At 35.6% G+C, this 23,481-nt stretch overlaps 1 protein-coding gene across 1 annotated transcript in view; it reads left to right on the forward strand.

Annotated features, from left to right (window-relative positions):
• Positions 1-23,481, forward strand: part of TBC1D32 (TBC1 domain family, member 32) — an 86,614-nt gene that overhangs the window by 46,675 nt on the left and 16,458 nt on the right. The window contains exons 23-26 of the mRNA XM_009325681.1: positions 1,236-1,344; positions 2,193-2,286; positions 12,133-12,258; positions 20,842-20,925. Coding sequence (XP_009323956.1) covers positions 1,236-1,344; positions 2,193-2,286; positions 12,133-12,258; positions 20,842-20,925 — 413 coding nt within the window. The remainder of the gene's footprint in view (positions 1-1,235; positions 1,345-2,192; positions 2,287-12,132; positions 12,259-20,841; positions 20,926-23,481) is intronic.

A 23,481-nucleotide genomic window follows, 5' to 3' on the forward strand; every position in this document is an offset into this window, starting at 1 on the left:
AAGTGACTGATGTAAATGTTATTTTAACTATCAAACTTTTCTCCTGAGAACAAATACATGAATACCTTAGTGGCTTTAAGCATACAAATGCTCTCACTCAAGTTGGCTTCTAATGTGCATAAGTTTGTTTACATGCAGGTTTGTCATCAATCTTAAATTATGAAAAGGTACAAAAGTCTTGTTCTTTCTCCCATGTCCACCTTAAAGTGTAAGAAATAAAAAATAGTTTTTTCATTTCTATTTGTGTTAATCTTATTTCTTAAAAAAAGAGTGTAAAATTTGTGGCTGTAAATATGCCCTTTTATTTTTATTTTATATTATTCTTTTATGTTATGTATATAATACCAGATTAGGATATTGTTTTAATACCTATGAATTAAAGGCATCATCAATACTTTGGTTTTTTGGGTTTTGGTTTTTTAAATTTATTTATATCTTGGTCGACTCTCCAACTTCTGTGACTTTCCATTGCTGACTTTTAAATAAAATCACACAATGTATCCTTTCAAAAGGAAAAGTGTATTTTTGGGACAGAAGTGGACAGTCATTTAGTCACAGACATTTTGTCCTTTCTCTCAGCATGCTGAATTTTGAGAACTTTCTCTTACTGTTTGCTATATGGGACCAGTACGGAGTCTAAATCAAACACTATGGGTGAAATCTCAGCAGATATAGGTGGTTGTTATATACCATTTGAGGATGAAACCTACTATTTCATTACTAAGGAAAAAGTTGTAAGAAACTTGGTGTATAAAAACTGATTCTTATTCCTTTTAAAAAATTTTGTACCTTGGGCTACACAGTGACTTCAGACAGCAAGTTGGCTGTGTGTTAACTTATGAATAACTCTGCTTATTTGTGACAGCAGAAATTTGCTGGTAGGCCAAGTAAGGAGCAAATTTTGATGGTCCGTTAACTGTCTCTGCCCTAATTACTGAGCATGTGGGCACAAGAAAGCTTGCCAAGTTTTCTACTCTTGTGTCCGGTAATTGCTCAGATGTTTGCAATCAGCAGTAGGTAGGAAAGTAGGAAGTCAGGATAATGCTTGCAGACATCTCAAAATACTTAACGTTTCTGTTTGTTTATTTATGCTTATGTGTTTTCCAGGTTGTGTTTTAACTCTGGTATATCTCTCAAGGTACCGTTGCTCACTAAAGTTTTCTGAATTAAACAGTGGGTAAATCAAAGTGATTCTGATTTTTGGAGTTTTTTGGCTTTTGTTTGTTTTTTCCCAGAGATTTTATAATTGATGGTCTATCAGTGGAGAGAAACCATGTTCTTGTAAGGATAAATCTGATTGGAGGACCACAGGAAAGGATTTTGCCTTTGAGAGTACTAGATGAGGTTAGAATCTAAAGTTTAACAGTTTCTCTTTCCATAACTCCTGCCTTCATTAATTGAACATTTTTGCTGATAATTTAGCATGTGGAAAATTATTTATCATTAAGAAATACCAGTCCACCTTTAGCTTTATAAAGGGCTAAAATTTTTAAGAAGCGATACACTGAGAAATTATTCCCACTATCTAGAGATTGGCACGTGCCTAGGATCTGTCACGTTCAGATGAAATGTTTATACTGCTCCATTTTAGTGATACTTTTCCTACTATAAAAGTGAATGCAATTTGTCTATTTTTTACTTACATATTTCTGTGTTTTCTTTATTAGCTTTCCATTTGTTATATCTTCCTTTTATTTGATTTTTTTTCTGTGCTTGGGTTTTCATATGCAGTACTAATACCTGGAGCTTTCATCGAAGTTCTAACAATACAGTGTTTGTTAAGCAGCTCCTTTAAATGTCCTGCTTCTCACTGGCTGTGAGTCTCATAAATGTGAAATGCAAATTACTGTCAGCACAGCAAAGACAGCTAGATCAATGTGTAGAATTGGAAATACAGTTTTGTGGTTATTTTATTTTTATAAAATCTGCAATTTCCTTTTTGGTGGAAAAAAAGAACTGTAAAATCAAAACTGTCAGTGGTATATACTGAAAAAAATTCTGGCTCAAACGCTTTTTGGATTTTGTATCCTTTAACTTTTTTTTTTTAGTTATGGAGTATCTTATTGCAAGTTGTATTATCAAGCATAATTTTGGTGTGTAGGCAATAATTCTGGGAACTTTACCTGTGTGTTAATCAAGCAAATGCTATTAATTCTTCTCCTAAATTAATTTCTTTCTGGTGCTGTTTCTAGGGCAGTGATCCATATCCTTGGCCAATGTTTTCATCGTTCCCTTTGCCAAAGTGCTATCTTGCAGAAATTCCTAGGAAAGCTGAATTCAGACAAGGTATGTACAAAGCATGCAAGCAGTGTAGATGTCAAACAAGCATCTCTGTTGATTTTTTTTTTTCTTTAATTTTTTTTCCTTCCTCCCCGCCCTCCACCCCCCATTCCCCAGATTATAATCTCATAAGTACTTAAGGATTTTTTTATTGTTGGCTGCTTTTGTAGCTAAATAAGTTCATTTGGTTTTGCTTGCCTGGCTTTGTGCAACTGTCAATCTGCAAAGCTCTGTTTAGTAATCTAATTCTTATGCAAACTTCAAGATTAACCTTTTGGCTCGTCTCAGGTGGGTGACTCATGAGATGTATTTGTATCATCTCTCTAGTAACTGAAGCAAGACAGTATGGTTAAGCTACAAATTTTTTGTACGCTATTTTCATGATTCAGAAATGTGTTTACAAAGCTTGGTGGTGTGTGAAATAGACAGTGTTTAGGGTAGTTGGTTTCCACACTGAACATCAATTTGGAATGTGGGCAGACTGAAGAATCCTTTGAAGAACTATCTAGGCAGAGCGGTTTAATTCATACAGAGAAACCGTTTTAAGGTTTCAATTTGCGTAGACAATGCAAAAGAATCTGATGAATGGTTATAGTAAATAAATCATTCTTTGTATTTGTTCATGTTAACTGTATCCTTGAGATGTATTTATTAGAAATTATTTGTGAATTTCCTTAGCAGATACAGATTTTCAAAACTGACAGAAATTCTACAGTAACTGTAGAATACAAAATAGTCTGTCTATAAATATCTAGAAAAAAATTAAATAAAAGGTGGTTCCCTTCTCTGACAAGAGGAAAGGCCGTGTAGTTACAAAAGAAGGGAGTGTTCTGTATCTTAACTTCGGTAATACCGTTCCAAGGCTTCCCAAGGCGATTTTCATAAGACAGCAATCAAATCACCGTAAAGTGGGTGCCCAGTTGTTTTAAATATGTCTTCAAGGAGGCAGGTAGTATTGGTCTTGGATTGGAAAAGCATATTTTATTGTATCCCACAGAACCTCTCTGTTCTCTTGTTCAGAGCAATTCTGTTGCTCATCATTAACAAGTGGGATAATGGAATGGAGATTGTACTTGTCACTTCTGTGGATGACAGCCGGCTAGGAAAGCTAGGGTAAAACTTTTTGACTAACAGTAAACTTGCTGAAATGAAGTTTCAAAGGTTTGCAAATGTGTCTGATGAAGCATTGAAATATTTTTATTTGAAATGGCATTTTGATATTAAAGGTAACTGAAGTAGGACTATATAATTGAAAAATGAACGGAACATTTAGTTTCATAGTCAAACAAAATATTTGGTGTTTGCTGTTTGAAAAAAAGGAAAACAAAAACATTGAAAGTGTTCAATTTCAGTTCTCATTTAAAAAAAAAAGAAGATTCTTCCACCAAACTGTGAATATCTGGTTTGCCAGACTGATGCTTTCAGGACGTGTAAGTTATTTTGAAAGAAAGTATCAGAATAAATAGATCAAAAATGAAAAGAATGAAATTCATAAATTGCTATTTCCAGTGCTTGGGAAAAAAGAAATCAAGAGCATGAGTAGAAGATGGGGAGTATCTGAACTGTATTCTTCAGCGCTACAGTATGGCAGGGATAGGAGTGCTCTTTCACAAGAGAGGTTAAAAGTATGATTATGAGAAAAATCTGTATATTTATACAAGGCAGATGATCTTTGTCAGTTGAAGGTGGTGAGTCCTTGGGTGGAGTACCTGTAGCAGGGGCACTGCAGTCTAGGGAAAATAGATACGTTTGAGGGATTCTAGAGCACAGCTACAGATCGTGACTTTGAAACGTGATACGCGAGTATAGATTGAGATAATTGGAACTGGCTGATGCTGAAAAGACAGAGGTCATGTAAGTCTCTTGGTATGTTAAAAGCAGTTATAAGGAGGGCAGATTGATTGATTGTTTTCTATGTCTCTGTGCAGAAAAAGAAATGGTTGGCTTACTTGGTGATAGAGATTTGTTACAAATGAATTAAAAAAAATAAATCTAGTAGGATACATTTGGAAGTCGTGAAATGACATTGGAGGTTTTAAGACCATCTTCTTTGATGTTGTGAATATTCAGAATTCATCTTGTGTGTTACTTGCACAACTTGCTCAGAGGTTTTAAAAACAGTTTAGACAAATACTTGTTACATTTTAATTCTGCTTCAGTGCAAGGGGATGGACAGGGTTCACACCGACTTCTGAATGGCAGGAGTTCTGCAGCCATGCAAACACTTGCACATCGTATGAGGGGGAATGCATGACTGCTTTGTTATACCTGTCACCAGGGATCGAAGGCCAGCACAATGTTTCTGCAGTTCCCTGAAGCTGTCTGCGTTCAGATTTCATGCTTGCAGTGTTTCATTGTGTAACCTGTGCAGTATGATTCCTGTCCTCTTTTTGGGGTGTTTCTATTGCGTGAATAATTAAGACTACTAGATTCTTAGCACTGTTAAAGGATGTACAGTTTCTTTGGCTGAAAAGACTGTAACTGTAGGTTTATTCTGTGTGTCTTGACCTCTTATTTACCTCCTCTCTTATTACCCAGGTGACATGGGCACCTGAAGAGAAGCTTACCTTTTCTTTCTCCTTTGAAAATTGGTCCTGTGTCCATCACGTAATTGTGATGTCAGCTGTAAAAACATAACCTGAGTTCATTTTTTTTTTTTTTAAATATATCTATGGAACGGATAGTAGAGATGGCTGGGGGGGGAAGGAAGGCTTTGCACTCAGATATGATATTGCTGTCTCTGAACATGTTTCTCTTCTGACCCTCCCTTTAGATGGAGTTGAAGGACAGATGCAATAACAGAACCTTTGTTTCCCAGGGGTGTGTCTTAACTAATGGAAGTTGCCTTTCTGAGTGCAAGCTGAAATTACTCGCTGAATATTTTGGAACTAGTGTGGCTGTTGCTCGCTGAAAAGATGATGTACTACTGAGGTCAGGGAACAGGAAGCTTCATCTCCACAGCCCTAGACCTCATGTAGCCTGTGAATCTATCTAGTGTAATGGAAACCATAGATAAATCTTAAAGTAGCATATGAGGGGTGATCACTGAAAAGGACTTATTCACACTGAGTTTTCTATGAAGAAAACCCGAGAAATAGTCTTTTATTTCCTTCCCTCTTAAATTCTTTTGAAGGGCAGTGGTAAACATGCAGCACTGGCACCTTTTTGGTTGTTCAATTTGGAGGGGAAAGGGGGGAGGACTAATTAGCTGTAAGAAAAAGCAGAGCAGTGCTAACTCTGCAGAGTGTCTGGAACGTGTTTCCCAGCACCAAGGCCTGAAGGCTGCATCTTAGAGAACTTTTTTTTTTATACTCTTGCTATTGTTCTGTGCTGATGTAGTGCTCACAAACACTGGCAACTGGATATTTTGCCTTTCTGGATCGAAAATGAAGCTATCATAATTTATGCTGGTAAAATTAGTAACTACATTGGAGTAGTAGAGTAATTCCTCCATGTCATGATGACACTTTGAATGGGTAGACTCACCCAAAAAGTATATTTGTATTTGAGGAAAATCTGTAGTGCATCAGTCTTTACAAATATCTGCCCTGGTTTTGTGGATGTTAGGCATTTGCCTGTACGGTATATGTGTTTGTAGGAAAGGATATATGGAAAAATAAACTTGCTGGGCTGTGTATTAATATGCATTAATTATTTCAGCCAGTATTTAGAGTTGGAAAACTATTGGATAGCAGTATATTAATGGTTCACTTCTGTCAAAGATAATTTGTAGTGAAGCTTCAAATGATTTATGCGGATCGTTATTTACATGTGGAAATTAGTTATGCCATTTCCACCTGTTTACACTGCAGCAAGATACCCTGTTGCTTTTCTTTTGTCTTAATTGTTCAATTATTATTTCAGTAAGATAATTTGAGGAAGAACTATTAAGTGGTTTTCAAAGAGTGATATAGTCCTTTGTTATTCAGGATACAACTATTAAAAATAATTATTTTTTTACTTGTAATATTAACTACACTCTAGGTTATTAAATGTTAAACTTTCTAGAACTGTGTTAAACTATAATATTCACTTTTCTATTTGCACAGAAGATTTATTTTCCTTTTCTTCTCCTAGCTCTGCAGTTGTGACAGGTGGTGATGAGTGTGACTGAAGAATAGTGTCCGTAATTGTCCTGCAGTGACGTGTTCACTGCTTAGCATTTCCATATACATAGGCACCCCATCGTTCATTAATCTTACTCTCTTCCTGACTCGTACAGTCCAGAATTGCTACCAAAAATCTTTTGTGATAATGTTCTTAAAGTCTTTTGATGTTTTATCTCAGCCACTGTTCTCTGAGATCTTTGCTTTGTACTCTAACTTTAATGGGAACATGCTGCCATGTTTCTGTTTTGTGTGGTGTTTTTTTAAATCAGATTTATTTTCAGCATGGTTTTTTGATATCTGCCTGAAACTAGCAGTTTCTCTTTTTTACATTTTTTTAAACTTTCTCTGTCAAAGAAACAGCTATATTAGCTTTCCTGTTATCTCTTATAATTTCACATAAATGTCTTCACCACCTGCACTTCTTTTACTTGTCCTCCTTTTTATTTTTTGCTCAGTACTCATGTATGAGCCTGTTGTCTTCCACTTTTTTAGAAGTCCACTCGATGAAAGAGAAATAAGTGGACAGGTCTATCAGAAATGTACATGGGCTTTCCTAAAATATATATCCTTATATGGATTTCTTTTCATGTGGTAGTCAAATATAATATAGTCAGGTTATTCATTATCTCTAAATTTAGATTTTGAATAAAGTACACATGGATTTACAGATCTTAGTTTCTTAGTCACAGAAAACCACTTTTATCACAAAATACAATCAGATGAGAAAGGGCTTGTGGCATTTCTGACATTTTCTAAAACATTTATGAATTTTCCTAGGTCTTACCTGCTTTAGACACAAAAGCTAGCTGAAGAATTATTTGAAGAATTATAAAGCAGCATCTTTTAGGGAATGAGATCAGTTTACGCATACAGAAAGTTATGGTGTGGTGGTTCAGATTTCATACATGCAGGTAACTATAGGTTATTTACAGTGCAGTTCCAAAGCTTCATAAACTAGTAAACATGTTTGTTTGTTTGTTTGTTTTTACAAGGCTACACAAAGCAATCAGTGCTAGCACAAAGGAGGGGATGGGATCACAAAATATAACCATGTATGAGGAAGAAGGCAGGACTGCAGCAGATTGATTAAATTGACATAAGCTTCTCTTCAGTCACACTGTTAGGGTATGATTTCTTGTTGTGGTTGAGCATATTTAAAAGCTCACTATCATCAGAAGAAGAGGGTCTTACTCATTTCCTTCCTTGCTTTTTCTTTTCTTTCTATTGCTTTTATTTTTTTTTTTTCTTCCTCTGTTCCCTCACCTTCTGTCCTTCACCTCCCTCAGCAGCTCTGGCATTTCTTCCAGAAAAAAAATAAATCAAGTCATTAATCTAGGTTAACTAGCAAACCCATTTAGTGACGTACCGGAAAAGAGAAGAAAGAAGAGCAGGACCTCTCTTTTGGCATTGGCATGTGTTTAGAACACCTCTAGCAATAGTGTGAAAGCCCACCCTCAATAATAAGCAATATGCATAGCCCAGGACTGTGTGGTAGTTGGAGTTCCAGCTACATGGTAATACTGTCGGGCAAGTTATAGTTGCCTACTAACTTGTGAAAGTGAACTGGCATTTATTTGGTATCATGAGTTTTTCTGAAAGAATTTTCATTCAACCCCTCCCCCCCCCAGGTTCTCTTTTTTTGTACTGTCATGAGCTGCTGGAGAAAGTGATAGTCCATGTTTAATGACAAGCTCTTAAGTGAATGATTTAGCTGGAAGAAAATAAGATACTGTGAGTTGCCACCATATGATACCAGTTACAGTATGTAATGGATATATTAAATATATGGTTATGCTATAGTATCTTGGTTGCATGGATATTAAGCTTGTTTCTCTGTCATATGAGTTTGAACATTCCTGTGTGCTCTCTGAGGATCCTAAGTCTTGTATCCTCCTTGACTAGGGGAAAAAAATCCATTGGTTATATAAAACGAGTTCTTGTTTTCAGTAGGTTGCTTGCCTGTCTATATTCTGATGACAGAAATGGAAATTAAGTGTTGATTTGGCAGTTCTGGCAGGTAGGTAGTTCATATTTTACTGAGAGTATTTACTCTTGGATTTTGTCTCTTCTCTAGACTTTTTGCAGACTCGCATACACATACATACGTTAGTTATATTTGGTATATATTTGAAGTTGCTGAAGTTCCTTTTTTGTTAAAGACTACCTTCCCAGAGGAACCTTAAGGCAAATACAGTGGTCCATAGTCTTTAGCAAAATTTCAGAAAAGACTCTAATATCGTAATCTTTATTGCCTTGTCCTATTGTTGGAGCATAAATTAACGTTGTAAAAGGTTATATGTTTAAACAGTACAATTTTTGATGCATTGACACTGCTAGATACTAGCATGTGTGCGTTTCAGCAATCACAAAATAAAGATTTAATTTTGTAAAACCTGCAGGAGAGGAAGAATATTAGAGAGACAAACTGTGCAAGGAAAAATAGGGGTCAAATCAAGAAGCCAGGAAGGAGGCAGCAGAGATGGGTGGGCCATGGTTTTGAAGTCCTACTTTCTTCAAATAGTTGGGGGAATTTTTTAGTAGTTTTATTTCTTTCAGAGGAATCAAAATTTCACCCTGGTCTCTGTTCGGTAAATTGACTGATAAATCTCAGCTTGTAGTCTCTGATCCTCATCTACCAAACTGAATTACTACAATCCTTTAGGAAGTAAAATAACTATTTAACTTGTAGAGGAGTGTTGCTTTGCAGTTCTAAGATTTTCTTCAACCTTCAGCTGTTATAGAAATAGCAGAAAAGGGCAGAGAAAGAACTAGAAATCCTACTGATAATACTATAAGGGTAAATCCTTCTTCACATTAAAATTTCATACTCACGTAAGGTGTTCTAAGCATCAGTGCATGTTATTTGGAAAGATACTGACAATTTAGTTATTTGAGGATGACAAAAGAATTTCATGTTAATTAATTTGGAATAACTATTATAATAATTAAGTTACTGTAATCAGCTTTTTTGGAAATAATATGTATCATATAATAAATTCCAGTGACAGGGGTACAATTTACTAATTATAAATCATTAAGGTCTTTACACCAGCTTAAAATAAATTATATGCAATATCGTAATTCTGTTGAAAATATTCTAATCATCTTAAAAGAATAAGATAATTTGAAAACAGTATTTTGTTTGGGGAAACAATTAAGTTTTATTGGAAAACAATAGTGAAATATTCAAAAGAAGTAAAAGTAACAGCAGGTATTCTAAGTAGCTGTAGACTGGCTCAAATCTGTTGAATCTTTAATCAGAAGTCTCTTTTCATGACAGTATTAATTTCTATAGTGGGTTTTTTTTTTCCCAAATGTAGAAACAGAAAAAAGGAGAGTTTGCAAGGTATGAAGAACCTTCATCACCTTAGTGAATAGTTAGTAGTAGTGTAGGCTACGATCCTTTCATAATGACGGCAACTGCATGGTCCCATAGCAAAGGGATTGTGCACAGCTGGAGTGAGTGCATGTGCATTTACCTTATTAATGACACCACCTTTATTTTTTTCCCCTGAAGTTGACCAGAAAATGTTTCACAGCAGCATCAAGTACTCTGGGAACCAAGTTGCCTGAGGAGAGGCAGTCTAATTGATTGTTGTAGGGTCAGGATTTTCTGTTGGAAAACTGAGTTTGATCAGTTTTCTCTTACATAAAATTACTTTATAAAATGATTTGGCATTTGAACTTTAAATTTGTTCTGCCTTCAGAAAGATAAAATTTGAACAGTCAGCCCTTCCCAATATGTTAGCATTTTTTAACAAATCTTGCATATGGGAAGAAATTATTTCCTTTTAGATTTGCTGAAGCATATGTATGCATTCTTTTAATTGCTACCTTGCATATATTATTCAGTGTGCTGTGTCATCATGCGTCATGGTAGCTTGCTAATATTAATTGTTCAGTGTGAATTCCAAGATAGACATTTTGGTTGCAGAAGATGTTTGATTTAAAGAAAAAATTCTTAAGGCTTTAAGTACAGACATCATGTTCTTGAAAGCCAACTTAACATTTTGATGTATGATTACACATGCTGGTGTTCTGCATTTGTCGGTATGGTTCTTCTGTTTTCAAACCTCTGTGGGACTCAGCTAGTTGTAAAATTTAGTAAAAACACATGCCAATGCCAAAAGAGAGAAGTCCTGCTCTTCCTTCTTCTCTTTTCCGGTACGTCACTAAATGGGTTCGCTAGTTATCCTAGATTAATGACTTGAATTATTTTTTTTCTGGAAGAAATTTAGTGAAATAAAATAACACAGCCTTAGCCTGTGTTATTTTATTCTAGAAAATTGGTAAAGTATGTGTAATTTCCTCTATCTTAGTAGAAAATAGAGGGAAAAAAAATCACTTTAGCCAAGAAAGAAGAGAAAATGCTTACTGTCCTTTTGTCATTGCATCAATGGCAATTCTAATTTTGAAGGCATGTCTCCCTGTTGTAAAGGGAGACTGTGTCTTTAGTAACAAGGTAAAAGTAACACTAAGGAGCAATCTTTGAAATTCTTTCTTTGCATTTAAAAGGAATCTTTCATAAAGATCTTTTTGTAAACTGTTCCACAGATTTGTTTTATAAGCAAGCTGAACATATAATGAAAAACGTTATCTGATACATTTGTGCCTCATGTCTAACAATTGTACCAAAAGACTGTGTTTTAATAGTGCTCAAGTAAAAAGTCAAGCATTTAGAAGTTAGAAAATGCCTGAATTATATTGTTGCAGCCTCTGACAGCACCAACAAAGAGCCTGTGGCCCTGAGCTGAAGCATGTTGGGTGCACCTAGATTCTTCAGAAAACTCAATTTAAAATTCTAAGTTTCTCTAAGTATTAACGCAAAACTTGCAAGGTGACATTTCAGCGACAGCAAAAGTATCCTTTTAGTGTAACCTTTTGTCCCAATTTTAAGTCCTTGTGCTAAAGTTGGGAAACGCTGGAGATTGTTGGCAAAGCTGCTATAAGAATTCTCATAGCATGGGCAGCCCAGTGTATTTTCGCAAAATTTACTTGATAGGTATGCCTAGCAACCTGAAGGCATACACATATATGCCATAATGTCTGTCCATAGTAGAAGCATCTGCAGGAAACCTGCTTACAGAAAGAAGCAGAAATTTTCTATGGAACACTGTTATGTTGCTGTCTTACCATGCTTCATTTCATGTTCTACAAAAGAGGGCAGCCACCTCACAGTTTTGTTATTAAACCAATGATATTTGGTGGAGGATCTTTGCCTATCGTTTCTATTTTAGATTCTCAGAGTGGTGAAATTACATGGAAATAACAAACTACTTTCTTTAAAATGTCTTTCCAATTCTTACCATTTCAAGACAGGGGAGTAATAACTTCAAGGGAGTTATAAAATGTGCCTCAGTAATGTCTTAAATGTTCAAAACCCAGCAGTAAGTAGAATGACTATTTCTGTTGTGTATAAAGCAGAATGTCGTCAGCTTTAGGACTGCTTCTCCATTTTAATTGTCATAGAATAAGGGATATTTATTTAGTCTTTTCTTCCTAAGGTATGAGGTCTGCCAGAAATACCAGGCAATGACAGGGCTCTCAGCTGCGTCTGACTTTCCTGTTCTTCTTTGAAATGGTTTCTAGTTTCTGAATGCAACTAGTTGTCTCTGTGGTACTCTGGAACTAATAGCTTCTTATTACTTACGTAGTAAGTTTAAGAGAAAGGAAAAAAAAAAAAGAAAAAAAAATGAGCCAAGATTATTGTTACAGAATAACACTTATTTTTCATTTCTTCTAGATAAAGATCTTGACAAGCTTTTATCACTCTTAAAAAGTCCAGAGAAGCAAACTGGGTGGACAGAAATTTGTAGAAAACAGTTCTGCAAAGTCATGAAAGCCAGACCGGATATCATCAGTGGGACAAGTGAGTATGACTTGCTGAGTTAAAGCAAGCAACCAGAAGGCCACTAGTAAGCAACCATTCTTTAAAGTTTCATTGAGGATTACATTATCTATACAAGTAGTCAATAATTTTGTGTTGATTATGAAAACTATTTCAATGGGATTTTCCTGAGAGGGCAAGGCTTATGCCTCGTGTCCTATTTTTCTCTTTATGGCCATCATCCCTCTGTGTTGGCTGTTTTCAGTGAAATTTGACACAGAAAGAAGGCTCAAATATAAGTCTTTGTTTCAGATCTCTAAAGGGTCCATTACTCAGATGCTGAGAAAATGGAAAAGAGAGCCTGAGAGAAAACAGGCATTTCCCAGAGATCAGTGAATGACTTTCAGGCGGGTTGGGAAATTATATTAATGGCCAATTTCAGTAAAAATTTTCAGAATTAAGCCATACTAAACATCAAAGAACCCACTCATTCAGGTTTTTCTTGATTTTCACATGTATTTTCTAGTGAAGAGTGTGTTCATGCAGGAGCATTGGTATAGATCAGTTAAAACAAAAAACCAGCCAAAACAAAAACAGCTATCACAGATGCGACGTAAATAATCAGAAATCAGATGTAATAATTTACTTTTAGTATCATGTAAACTTGTGTAGCAATAAAGAAGGTGGGTGTTTTCAGAAATTGCTGGCTTTCATTTCTGTAAGAATTCTGATTATGGTCAGATGGTCAGTACATAGTCTAACTTTTTGTTTACAGATGCCAAAGGTTTCCCTTCAAATTCTTTAGGTAAGCAATTAATACAACTGATCGTGAAGACAGATAGAATATCTTCTATATGGGATCAAAGTAACCCAGCATGTGTGTTTTACATGAGACCTGAATTTTATGATGAATTATATAGCAATATAAAAGTCATAGGGTGGTTTCAGAAGCCTTAAGGAAGTCATTTATGTAGGAACTGGTTTAATATTAAAATAGTTAATAACAAATTTGTCATTTGTATAATGTGGTTAAAGTCAATAATTATTGAATGTTTCTAAATTCTCAGAGCTTTCTGTTCTTAATGCTTGATTGAAACAAGCTTGAGTCTATAGTCTTAGGTGATTGTAAATTAGAGCTTTCACCTCCCATTTGGAAGAATGTGTGTGTGGACAGAATACATATGTATTTGTATATAATGCATATATGCACTTATAATGTACATTATATTGTACACATCCACAAATGCCTGTGTTCAGACAACTTTGTGAAACAGGTGAACAAATAGAGGTTCATAACCATTCAGAAACAACTGAATGTATTTCATATGAGCTTCTGCTAGTATAAGAAAAATAAATTGAAGAGTAGCAACTAAAAAAACCCCTAGATTTTTCTAGCAAAATGGTATGTTTACTTTTCTTGCGCGACTCTGATCTAGTAGGTCAGTGAGGGGTTTTTTGGATGTTATATATTGTGAAGCTAAAATAATTTAGTCTTTGTAAAATCAATTTTTTTTGAATGCAGCATGTTTTCTCGACTGATCTCTTCTTGGATTATATGAAATTTTTGTTGAAAATCATTAGTCTGTCTTCCTGCATCTAAAAGAAATTATTTGTTGAAAAAACATAGTTTTACAAAAAACAGAACATGCATTTAAAGTAGGTGGCTTACAAAGAAAAAGAAAAGTCTTTCCTTTTGTGCTTTATAGTTAATACACAACCTCAAAACCTGTGTAGGTTGTTTTCTGTAACTTTGTTGGAAGTACCAGAAGCTAGAATGAGGCATTATAGAGAGCCGTTAAGATTTGTTAACCCAAAGCAAAAAATTACGCTTGCTTCTGAATAACTGTTTCCAGCTGAGATGTCAGCAAGGAAGTATCCATGGAATTGTTGTTAAGCCTCACAGGGACTTCCGCAAGTGCTTTCACAAACCGCACAAAAAATAAAGTATGAAAATAGAAACAGAATAGCATAATGAAACACTAAACAAATAAATAAAAACGCCCTGCAAAAGAATAGTAATATTACAAACTAAGTGTAAGTACTGGTAATTTAAGGTGGAGGCAAAACTGTTCAAATGATGCATATCTGCTTGGAGATATTTCAGAAGCAGCAGAATACCTGCTAGCTGTGTGGTTTGAGACAACATCATGTTCACTGAAACTATTTTATGAGAGACAGCTGTGCTGCACATAATCAGCAAAGACGACACTGGATTCGATGACTGTATAGTGTAGTGTGTATTGATTTTTAAAATATTTTGTGATCTGGTGTCAGGATTACTAGATGCTGAATCTATAGAACCTGCTTGAACTCCATCAGAAAATTCTTGAGCAAACTGTATCATATCAATAGCTCTAATTCACTCTTCCGGTGTTGAGTACCATCACATTGACTTGGTCGATGTTTTTGTGCTAAATGCTATGGTATCACACTACTTTTGGAAATGTCCATCTTCATCCCCAGATTGACATTTTCTCTACTAAAGCATCACCTCTGACTGTAGCTTTTAAATAATTCCTGGGGTCAAACATCAAGATCCAGTTTTGAATGGCTTTACTGAACCACTAAAAGGAGATACAAACCTTCCTCAGGCTTGTATGTCTTCTATTGTGGCAGGACTGAAAGTGTGGGATTTTTTTTAGTCATCTAAAACAAATCATAGTGTAGACAACCAGCTTCTACATTCTATTGCTCTAAGCGCAATAAGCTAAGACAAAGGCATTCTTCTAGTCATTCCTTCTATAAAGGTGCCACAGAATTGTGGATGCTAGGGATATAGCTCCTTGTTGTTGAGTGTCTTTGCACAAGTCTTTGCGTCACTTTGATCAGTTAGAGAACCACGGATAGAGCCCTTCGTCAGGTTAAGTCTTGGCCTCTTTTGGATTACTCTTTGCAATGCTTGTGGCCTCCCTGAAGCATCTTTAGTACATCTAGATAAGAGCTTTCTGTGTGTTGGCATCTAGGCTTTGGCAGGAAGAGAAACAGGCAAATCAACTCCTCTGAGAAATAGCTTAGGTTTATGTAGAAAATTATTGGGCTTTGTTGATCTAGGCTTAGTATATTGCATGTTCAAATCATGCACATGAATGAGAGGTATTTTTTTTTGAACCAGTGATCTTCGCTTGACTGTTTCATCCATGCCTTTTTCCGTTGTCTCCTCCTTCTCATCCTTCAGGTTTTGCAGAAGGCATTTCTGTTGTTTTCGGCCCCAGCAACTCCTTTTTTATCTGTTCCTAGTTAGTGTTGTGTCAGCAGCTGATCTCTTTCCTGTCTGGGCAGATTCAATCCCTTTAATCCTCTCCTTTTTTAGGAGACTTTAAACTCTAAGTAACAGAAATTGAGGGTGTTGCAGAGATCATATAATTATATGCTAACATTCTTCCCTTCATAATTGAGAGGTAAACAGTCCTCAAATCCTAATCATTCTCTTCAAGCTTTATATCTATCTGCGGATATGGATAGGAGTAGTAAACTCAGCTAAAGTGACTTGTTCCATGGAGTCATTCAGAGTTTCCATGGCATATCTCTCTCAGGAATCTGGACTTAGATTACCAATATTCTTTAGGGCCTATTAATTTACCTCCAAAATGTTCTCTCTTAAACAAACAAACAAATACATGTGGGAGGCATATTTCTTTTTTAAGGTAATTTTCATCTTCAGGCAATTACTCTTTTAGTCTCAGCAACTATTGATGACTTCAAAGATATGAAAAACATCGCAGCTCTTGAAATTGCTTATGAGATCTTACTGGAAAACACAGGATTTTTCTTCATTTTTTACAAGCGGAATGGTTGATGAAAGCAGAATGGTTATGATCCACACAGTGTTCTGCGATCTGTTAGTGCTTTGTGAGCTCTGCATCATCTGAGGTAGCTCTGTCAAAACATGCTGACGAAAAATACTATGATCCTTTGAGGCAATGTCATTGTGACATTTGGGTGCTACAGCCTTTAGCAATTGCTGCGAAAAACTGAAAGTAATTGCAGAACTTTCCCCATGGGATGAAGAACCAAAAAGATGACTATTTTCAGTAGGTATGACTGTTGTGTGTGGTTGTAGGGTTTTTTTATTCAGGACACCAAAATGCTAAACTTTGGCAGTTTATCAAAATAGCCTAATAAGGCATTGTAAATGTATCTTATATCAAGGTATACATTACAGCTACTAGAATCTCAACAAGGAGGGTATCTCAGTTGTCACCACTCTGCTTGTATATAGAAGTATAGATAATAGGGACTTTAGTTTTTGTTGAAAAGGCTCTTCTGGATTCAAAGACAATGAAATACTACATTTTTAGAGCCATTACTGGCATGTTGTTCCTTCTTTTAAGGAGAAAATTATTTAAATTTCAGTCTTCATTAGGTCCAGCTAAAGAAGGTTTGACTAACTTTAGTCTTGCGTAGTAGTCTTCCATAGGCTCTCTTGTTAAGTGTGTGAGAGAGAATTCTCTAGGCTGTGATTTCAAAAAGACAAATCAGGGTAACTGCGTTAGATTTCCATTCTGAACTGATCCTCAGAGGAGCCTATTCTTCTCTGCAAGAAGAACATAGATTCTCTAAGCTGTTTGATCTTTTTAAAAGTGGACCAAATCTTCTGCCTCGAAGATCACTCAATTAGGTCTAGATTCTGCATGTGGTCTGCTCTCATTTTTTAGTATGACCAATTTAAAAATACTGCATTTGCGAAAGAGGTTTTTAGAATAATACAAAAAAGATGTTTACCTTTTTATGTCCTTACTTAATTTTTCAAGGAGGCTTGTTTCAGAACTAGAGTGGAACAGAGTGGGTCTTTTGTGTTACGCAGGAAGAACAATTGCAGATCAAAACTTTTCATCTATCCCCCAAACCAGTTTGCAGCAACTTCCAAAGGAATATCCTGCAAGCAGTGTGAGTGCATGAGAATGTGCATGCACGTGTGTGAAGATTACGACATTAGATTAGGATTTGAAAGGCATTAATAAAGAAGATACTTGTATATTGGTATAAATATGCAACCTTCATCTCTAATGGAAGCACTGTCCAATTTTTATAACCTTGTTTTTTTCTTTTCAAAGAAAATGCAGGTTGTTCCTTTGCCATTTCAATGTACAATAATTGACAGTCTCTCCCAGTATCTTAGGAATTCAAAAAAGTCCTCCTTATTGTTGCCATTAAGAAGGGAATTGCCAACTGTGTTTTTCATAGATTTATTAAACTGAAATATGGCTGATGAAGTTGAAAATTTCTGACACTACTCTTACAAAGAAGTCGTCTGTCCCAGGTTTTCACTCTTGAATTTTTAACCTCTAACACAAGTCAAGTAGGACTTCTCTTAAGAAAGTTCTTTTTCTTTTAAACTCCTCTGAAGCATCTGTGAGTTGGTACAGAATATGATCCAGTAACACTAGTTATATTAGAGGATCTAAAAAAATCTGATGCTTTTCACCGTTTTTGACCTTTTTGACTTAAACCTCTCAGAGTAGGAATTAGATAACCTCTCATGGTGGTTACCTATTAAAACAGTTTTAATCACATGAATTTTTTTAATCAGTGTTCTTATGCAGTTTAGAAGCCATTTCAATTACTTTCCTTTTGTACATTAGTTCTTCAAGAAAAAAACCCAAAACGTCCTGCAGGAATTCAGCTGTTTTATTGAGCATACCACAATCGTTTAGGGAATTTTATAACCCTTTCATTTATTTTGTATATGATTACACATCCCTAAATTAAAATTCTCTTTATTTTGGATGTGTGGATTAAATTTGCATGAGGTAATTGCCAGTCTCTTAAAAACTTCAATGTTAATACAGCCAAGCTACCATTATTTAAGAAAATCAACATTTTCACTGAGTTGGTAGGCCACAACACTAATCTCTGTCTCTGAACATAACCTCTGCATGAGAATGTGGGCTTTTGCAACAATACTGGCTGTGCTATGCAATGAACTTTCCTAAATTTCTTTTGTCTACTTTTCCAGTTAAAGGAAAAATCACTGAGCCAGTTTCCACCTTTATAAAGATTTTCAGGGAGTGTCCACATGGCAGCTAAATGATTTAGTATTAAAAGACAAAATTTAAAATAACTACTTGTCATTTCACATGGACATTATTTTTGGAAGAGACAATGTCCTGTGAAAACCCTCTATTTGTGTATGAACCAAATTTGTGTTGATAAACTCTTATGTATGTCTTCCTCTCTCAAACTTGATTAAAAACTTTCAAAGATCCTGATAGGCACTTAGATAAATACTTTCAAATGGTGGAAATCAATTTAGTGCTTGAGTTTCAAAAAATTGCTTAGCAGTTGAGCTGTCATTTCTCCCATTAACTCAAGCACTGAACTGAAATATTCGATTGCTAGATCAAGCATGCGGATGCCCTCCAACAAAAAGGGAAGAAATGTACAATGTTCTGACTTGGTTTTAAATTTTCTGAATTATGTGGTATTTCAGTCTTTTTAACATAGTTCCTGTTTGTTATTACAGCATGGCATATTTCAGTAGTCACAGTATTAATAATAGTAGTCATACAGTAAATATCTAGCTAGTTACAAATTTTAAGTTTAATTTCTGCTTTTTGCTATCTACAGCTCCAGGTATAGACACCTTTTCTCATTTTACACAAATATTTTTTATATTGTTTGTGGACCAAATTCCACTAAGCATATTAGAGAAGATTAGTGAGGTTGTTTATTCTGTTTATTCTCACAAAATGAATAAACTGTTACTCTTCTATAAAATAAATTGCTTTTTGCTAGCCCCGTGTGGTTTATTAACCATGATTAAAAATAGCTATATTATATTTAATTAGCAGTTTCTTCTCTCCATAAAAATGCATAAGAATATAAATTACACATGTAATTTTTTTGTTTTGATTTAGTAGTCCTTTGCAATACAAAATCAATTTTGTTACTGTTAGAGTTGGCTACTCTAACTGTAAATCCTTGTTTAGCCGTTGTAGTGAAACTTCTTTTCCCCTTTGCCCTACCCATCAACATAGTATTACCAAAACTCAACCTTTTAAAAACTTCTTCTGGACTCATTCAGTGTAAATGAATTTCTGTAAATGTTCTAGACAACTAATCAAGAAAAAAAATCATGATTTCATGCCAGTATATTAGCTTAAAATGGTTGGAAGAAGAGTTAATTGTCTTTATGATATCTTTTTCTTCATTATTTTTCTGGCATAACAAGCATCAGACTGTGGGTGGAGGTTCTGTCTTCCTCCTCCTCCTCACGTACGAAAGAGCTTGTACTGCCGTCTCCTGTGTTAGTTTTCCTGTCAGCAAGGCCAGTTGAAGAGTTTCCTAGCTTTCTCCATTGCCACCTCCACCACAGATGATTATGCCTTACTTGCGCTGCTACAACTGTTCGTACAGCTATCCGCTAAAGTGGTGGAGTGGAATTACTTGATCTAAAACCACCTGTGGGTGCGTGGAGTTCTGTGCAGGAATGGGGGACCAGGGCCTGAAGCTTTAGTGTTATTAAATCGAGGTGCTGCCAAGGAAATGGTAACATGCAGCCTTAAAACAGGAAATCCCATGGGTAGCAGCACACAGTATTTACTCTCTAAATACAATTCCTTGCTTTGCATTATTGTGAAAAGAAGGTTATATCTCTGTTCTTTAAATCCTGTTTATCATGACAACAGCAGCTGTTTTGGGATAGCATTTACTTATAAAAAATGTTCATTGTTGCTATCTTAAATTCTTAATATGGCTTATCTCAATATGGGCTTACTCTGTGCAGCATGCGTAAAGGCCTCCTTGTATCCTTTGTTTAAACCTGTAAGGTGGCAGTGTGCTCAGTTGCAGTAGCCTCAAACTTGCAGAATTGAGGAATCGGGAACAGTTTTTGCTAACGATTTGTCATTGAGAGTTCTCGCTAACCTCCTGGCTAACATCCTGTTAAGGTGGGAGATACAATTCCCTACATAGTGACCAGATGTCAGCATCTGATTTATCTATGCAGTGTCTGCAGACTCAAAGTTCCGTGGCAAGAACTGAATAAGAACATTATGGTCATCATAAAATACAGAATTTCCCAAAGGAAATGCTCCTAATCATAAAATACAGAATTTCCCGAAGGAAATGCTTCTATTGCTTAATTTAAAGTGAATAATTTTTATCTTGTGATGGCATAGGTGGTTTTATATCCTTTTTTTTTTTTTTTTTGAAACAGCACTTAAAACTTCATTTACTTTTGTTAGCATCATTTTGGGTGGTGTGGGTTTTTTGGTGTGTGTGGGTTGTTGTTTTTGGTTTTTGTTTTTTTTTCTTTGTGTCTACGTACACAGACAAATGTGGTAAGGTATTGTAGTTTAATGGTAGTTAATTTTCATTTCATATTGAAACCGTGTAACAAATTCTGAAGTAATCCTTGGAGGATATAAAGATAATACGGGATTCTCTTTCTGTTTACACTGAATATATTCTCAGTAAAGCTATTAAAATTTAATTTAAGTTAGGAATGGTGTTAGGAATGCAAAAGCGCAATGCATGCTTTGAATTGTTCCCCCATAAAAACATGAATAAACGTGCAGGAATTCAAATAGCTTTAGTTTCTCACATATTGTCATTTTGTTAGGTAATGTAGTTCCACATTTTATTATTGCCTCTAATGTTTTAATGGCTTTTTACTTTTTGCAGTTTTGGCAGAATTAATTGAAAAGTTCGTGTCACATCTTTCTGAAAGCCAATTGGATTGTTACTTCAGCACAGGAAACTATAAAGGTCAGTTTCCTAATAATTTATTGCCATGCAGCCTCTTCATATTTAAATTACTTCCCTTTTAAATGTATCTGTAGCATTTTGGGGGTTGTTTAAAATGTTCTTCAACAGCTCAGAAATCCATTACTTAACTGGTGGGAAATACCTCACTTTGGAGCAAAAGATGATGTGCTTGAGTAAACAGTACAGATAATTATTAGTGATGGGCTTTCACATTTCTGTACGTGTAATGGAAAGATGGAGATGCAGAACAGGTGAGGGTATGATTCAAAGTATTTGTTGACACCTATTATAGAAAGATTTGCAGAGGTGGTGGCATGAACATTTAAGATGGTGTAAGCAATCTGGCTCACCATCTGAAAGCCCCATCATACATAATCAATGCAAAGGTATGCAATTTATATTGCATTAAAGGATATGTATTAAAGAGCTGCTATTGTTGGCAGGGTAATCTGAGTGTTATTTTTATACAGATGTCATGCTTACAGCCAAGAATAAAGAATGAATGATAAGGTTAATTTATTCTGAGTGTAAAGTAATACGTTTTAATATTTTGAAGCACTTGCAAAATTAGAAGATTTAGAAGCATTGCTAATATCTGCCGGAAAATGCACTTTCATTCTTTACTATCTGTCTAGGACTTTTCTCTTAGGTTGTAGTTCAGTCATTTAGAATACTTATTCTGCCACTAACTCTGGAGAACCAAGCCTGCTTTGGGGAGAGTCTGTTATTTATACTGATATTTTATTCTCACATCCATAGGATGCAAATATAGTGTCCTTGGAGACTTCAGACTTGCCTTTGAAGTTTCAAAACATAAAACCCCTTTAGTAATTTTGAGGATCTCTTTCTTTTATGTAGTGGCCTTTACCTTCTGAAAGCTTGCTAACGGAATACTCTTGATTTTATTTGAGAATCTCTCTCTTTGCTTAATGAACAGAGTTGCTGAAGTGACAGTTCTTTCTGTCACTATTTTATTTTTCCTTAAAAGATCCTTAGAGGTTTTTTTGTTGTCCTGCATTAGTTTGTCATTTACTTTTCAACTTCTCAGGAGGCATAATGAGCAATAAAAATCTTTTCATGGACTCATAAGACTTGCTATTTACATATTTCTGACACTTCCCAATTCAAATTATGATTTTGATGGTTCCTTTAAAAGCCCACATAATGCCTTTATGACCTAAATGATTTATTTGACAACTAGACTGCCCCTCTTGGTCCTCTCTGTACATCTCTCTTTTTAGGTTGCAGTTCCAAGTATCACATATTCTCCAATGATATGGAAGGCCCAGGTGTAGTTTTCTTTTCTGTCTTGGGGAATGCCTATCTCGCATTTCTTTGGAGAACAGTATAGCCCGCAGACCTAACTTTTCAAGGTTATCTTAGTGTTTCCTGTTAGAAAAACAGGAAAACCCCCTTGGTTTGAATAAGGCAAAAACTAACTAGTGGAGGAACAGACATCTAACTGTGCAACCTCCAAGCAGATGCCTTGCCCAGCAATGACAGCATCCTGCTGTTTCTTAATCATAACAGCTAAGTGCTTCCATCTAGTGTGGAAGAACTGTAATGAAGGAAAGCAGTTGTCCATACTTTGTTCACTTAGATGTTGAATACCTTAGTTTCAATCCACTCTTCTCAACGTTTTGTTCAAAGTTAGGATTTAAAGCAACTTCAGGAAGGTTGAACCTGGATCTTCTACTTCATTGATTCCAGCATGAACTATTGATTAGGTGGAGGTGTGTCCTGGTTTCAGCAGGGATAGAGTTAATTTCCTTCTTAGTAGCTGGTACAGTGCTGGGTTTTGGATTTAGGATGGGAACAAAGTTGATAACGCACCGATGTTTTAGTTGTTGCTAGGTAGTGCTTACACTAGTCAAGGACTTTTCAGCTTCCCACGCTCTACCGACTGAGAAGGCTGGAGGTGCACAAGAAGCTGGGAGGGGGCACAGCCAGGACAGCTGACCCAAACTGGCCAAAGGGACATTCCATACCATGGGACGTCATGCTCAGTACATAAACTGGGGAAAGAAACAAGACTACATTAATTATCTAAAATTTAATCCCAACTCTGAAGAAACACCAGTTTCGAAAATCCTGTGACAATTGCATACATTAAATTAATTTTTTAGAATGGAAAATCCCAAAGAATAGGTACAGAAACAAAACAAAGATAACATAGTAAAAGCCTCAATTCTTGATTTTCTTGAGCTTGACAGATTTTCTTTCCATGATAAACCAACCCAGTCTGTATGACATTCCTTTTTGTATTTTCTGAATGTTTTTTTCATTCAGTCTTATACAGGCACTATTGGACGTTAATTCTGGATAAGTTTACCTGTTCAATTCTCAAATAAAAGCTCCAAAATTTAAAGGGTTGACTGATGAACATTTTCCATTTGCAAATGCTTTTGCTATTCCATGTGCTTTAATGAAGACAAGCTTGGAAATGGGAGAGTGAGAAGCCTTCTCAAGGACAGTCAGTAGTCTGGTGGTAAGAAACTGATGTGAAAAGTAGGCAAAAGGCTGGTGGTGTCTTAATGCTTTCTTTCCCTGTCAGCA

This window comes from Pygoscelis adeliae, unplaced genomic scaffold (genome assembly GCF_000699105.1).
Source record: "Pygoscelis adeliae isolate BGI_AS28 unplaced genomic scaffold, ASM69910v1 Scaffold54, whole genome shotgun sequence".
Classification (NCBI taxonomy): Eukaryota; Metazoa; Chordata; class Aves; order Sphenisciformes; family Spheniscidae; genus Pygoscelis; species Pygoscelis adeliae.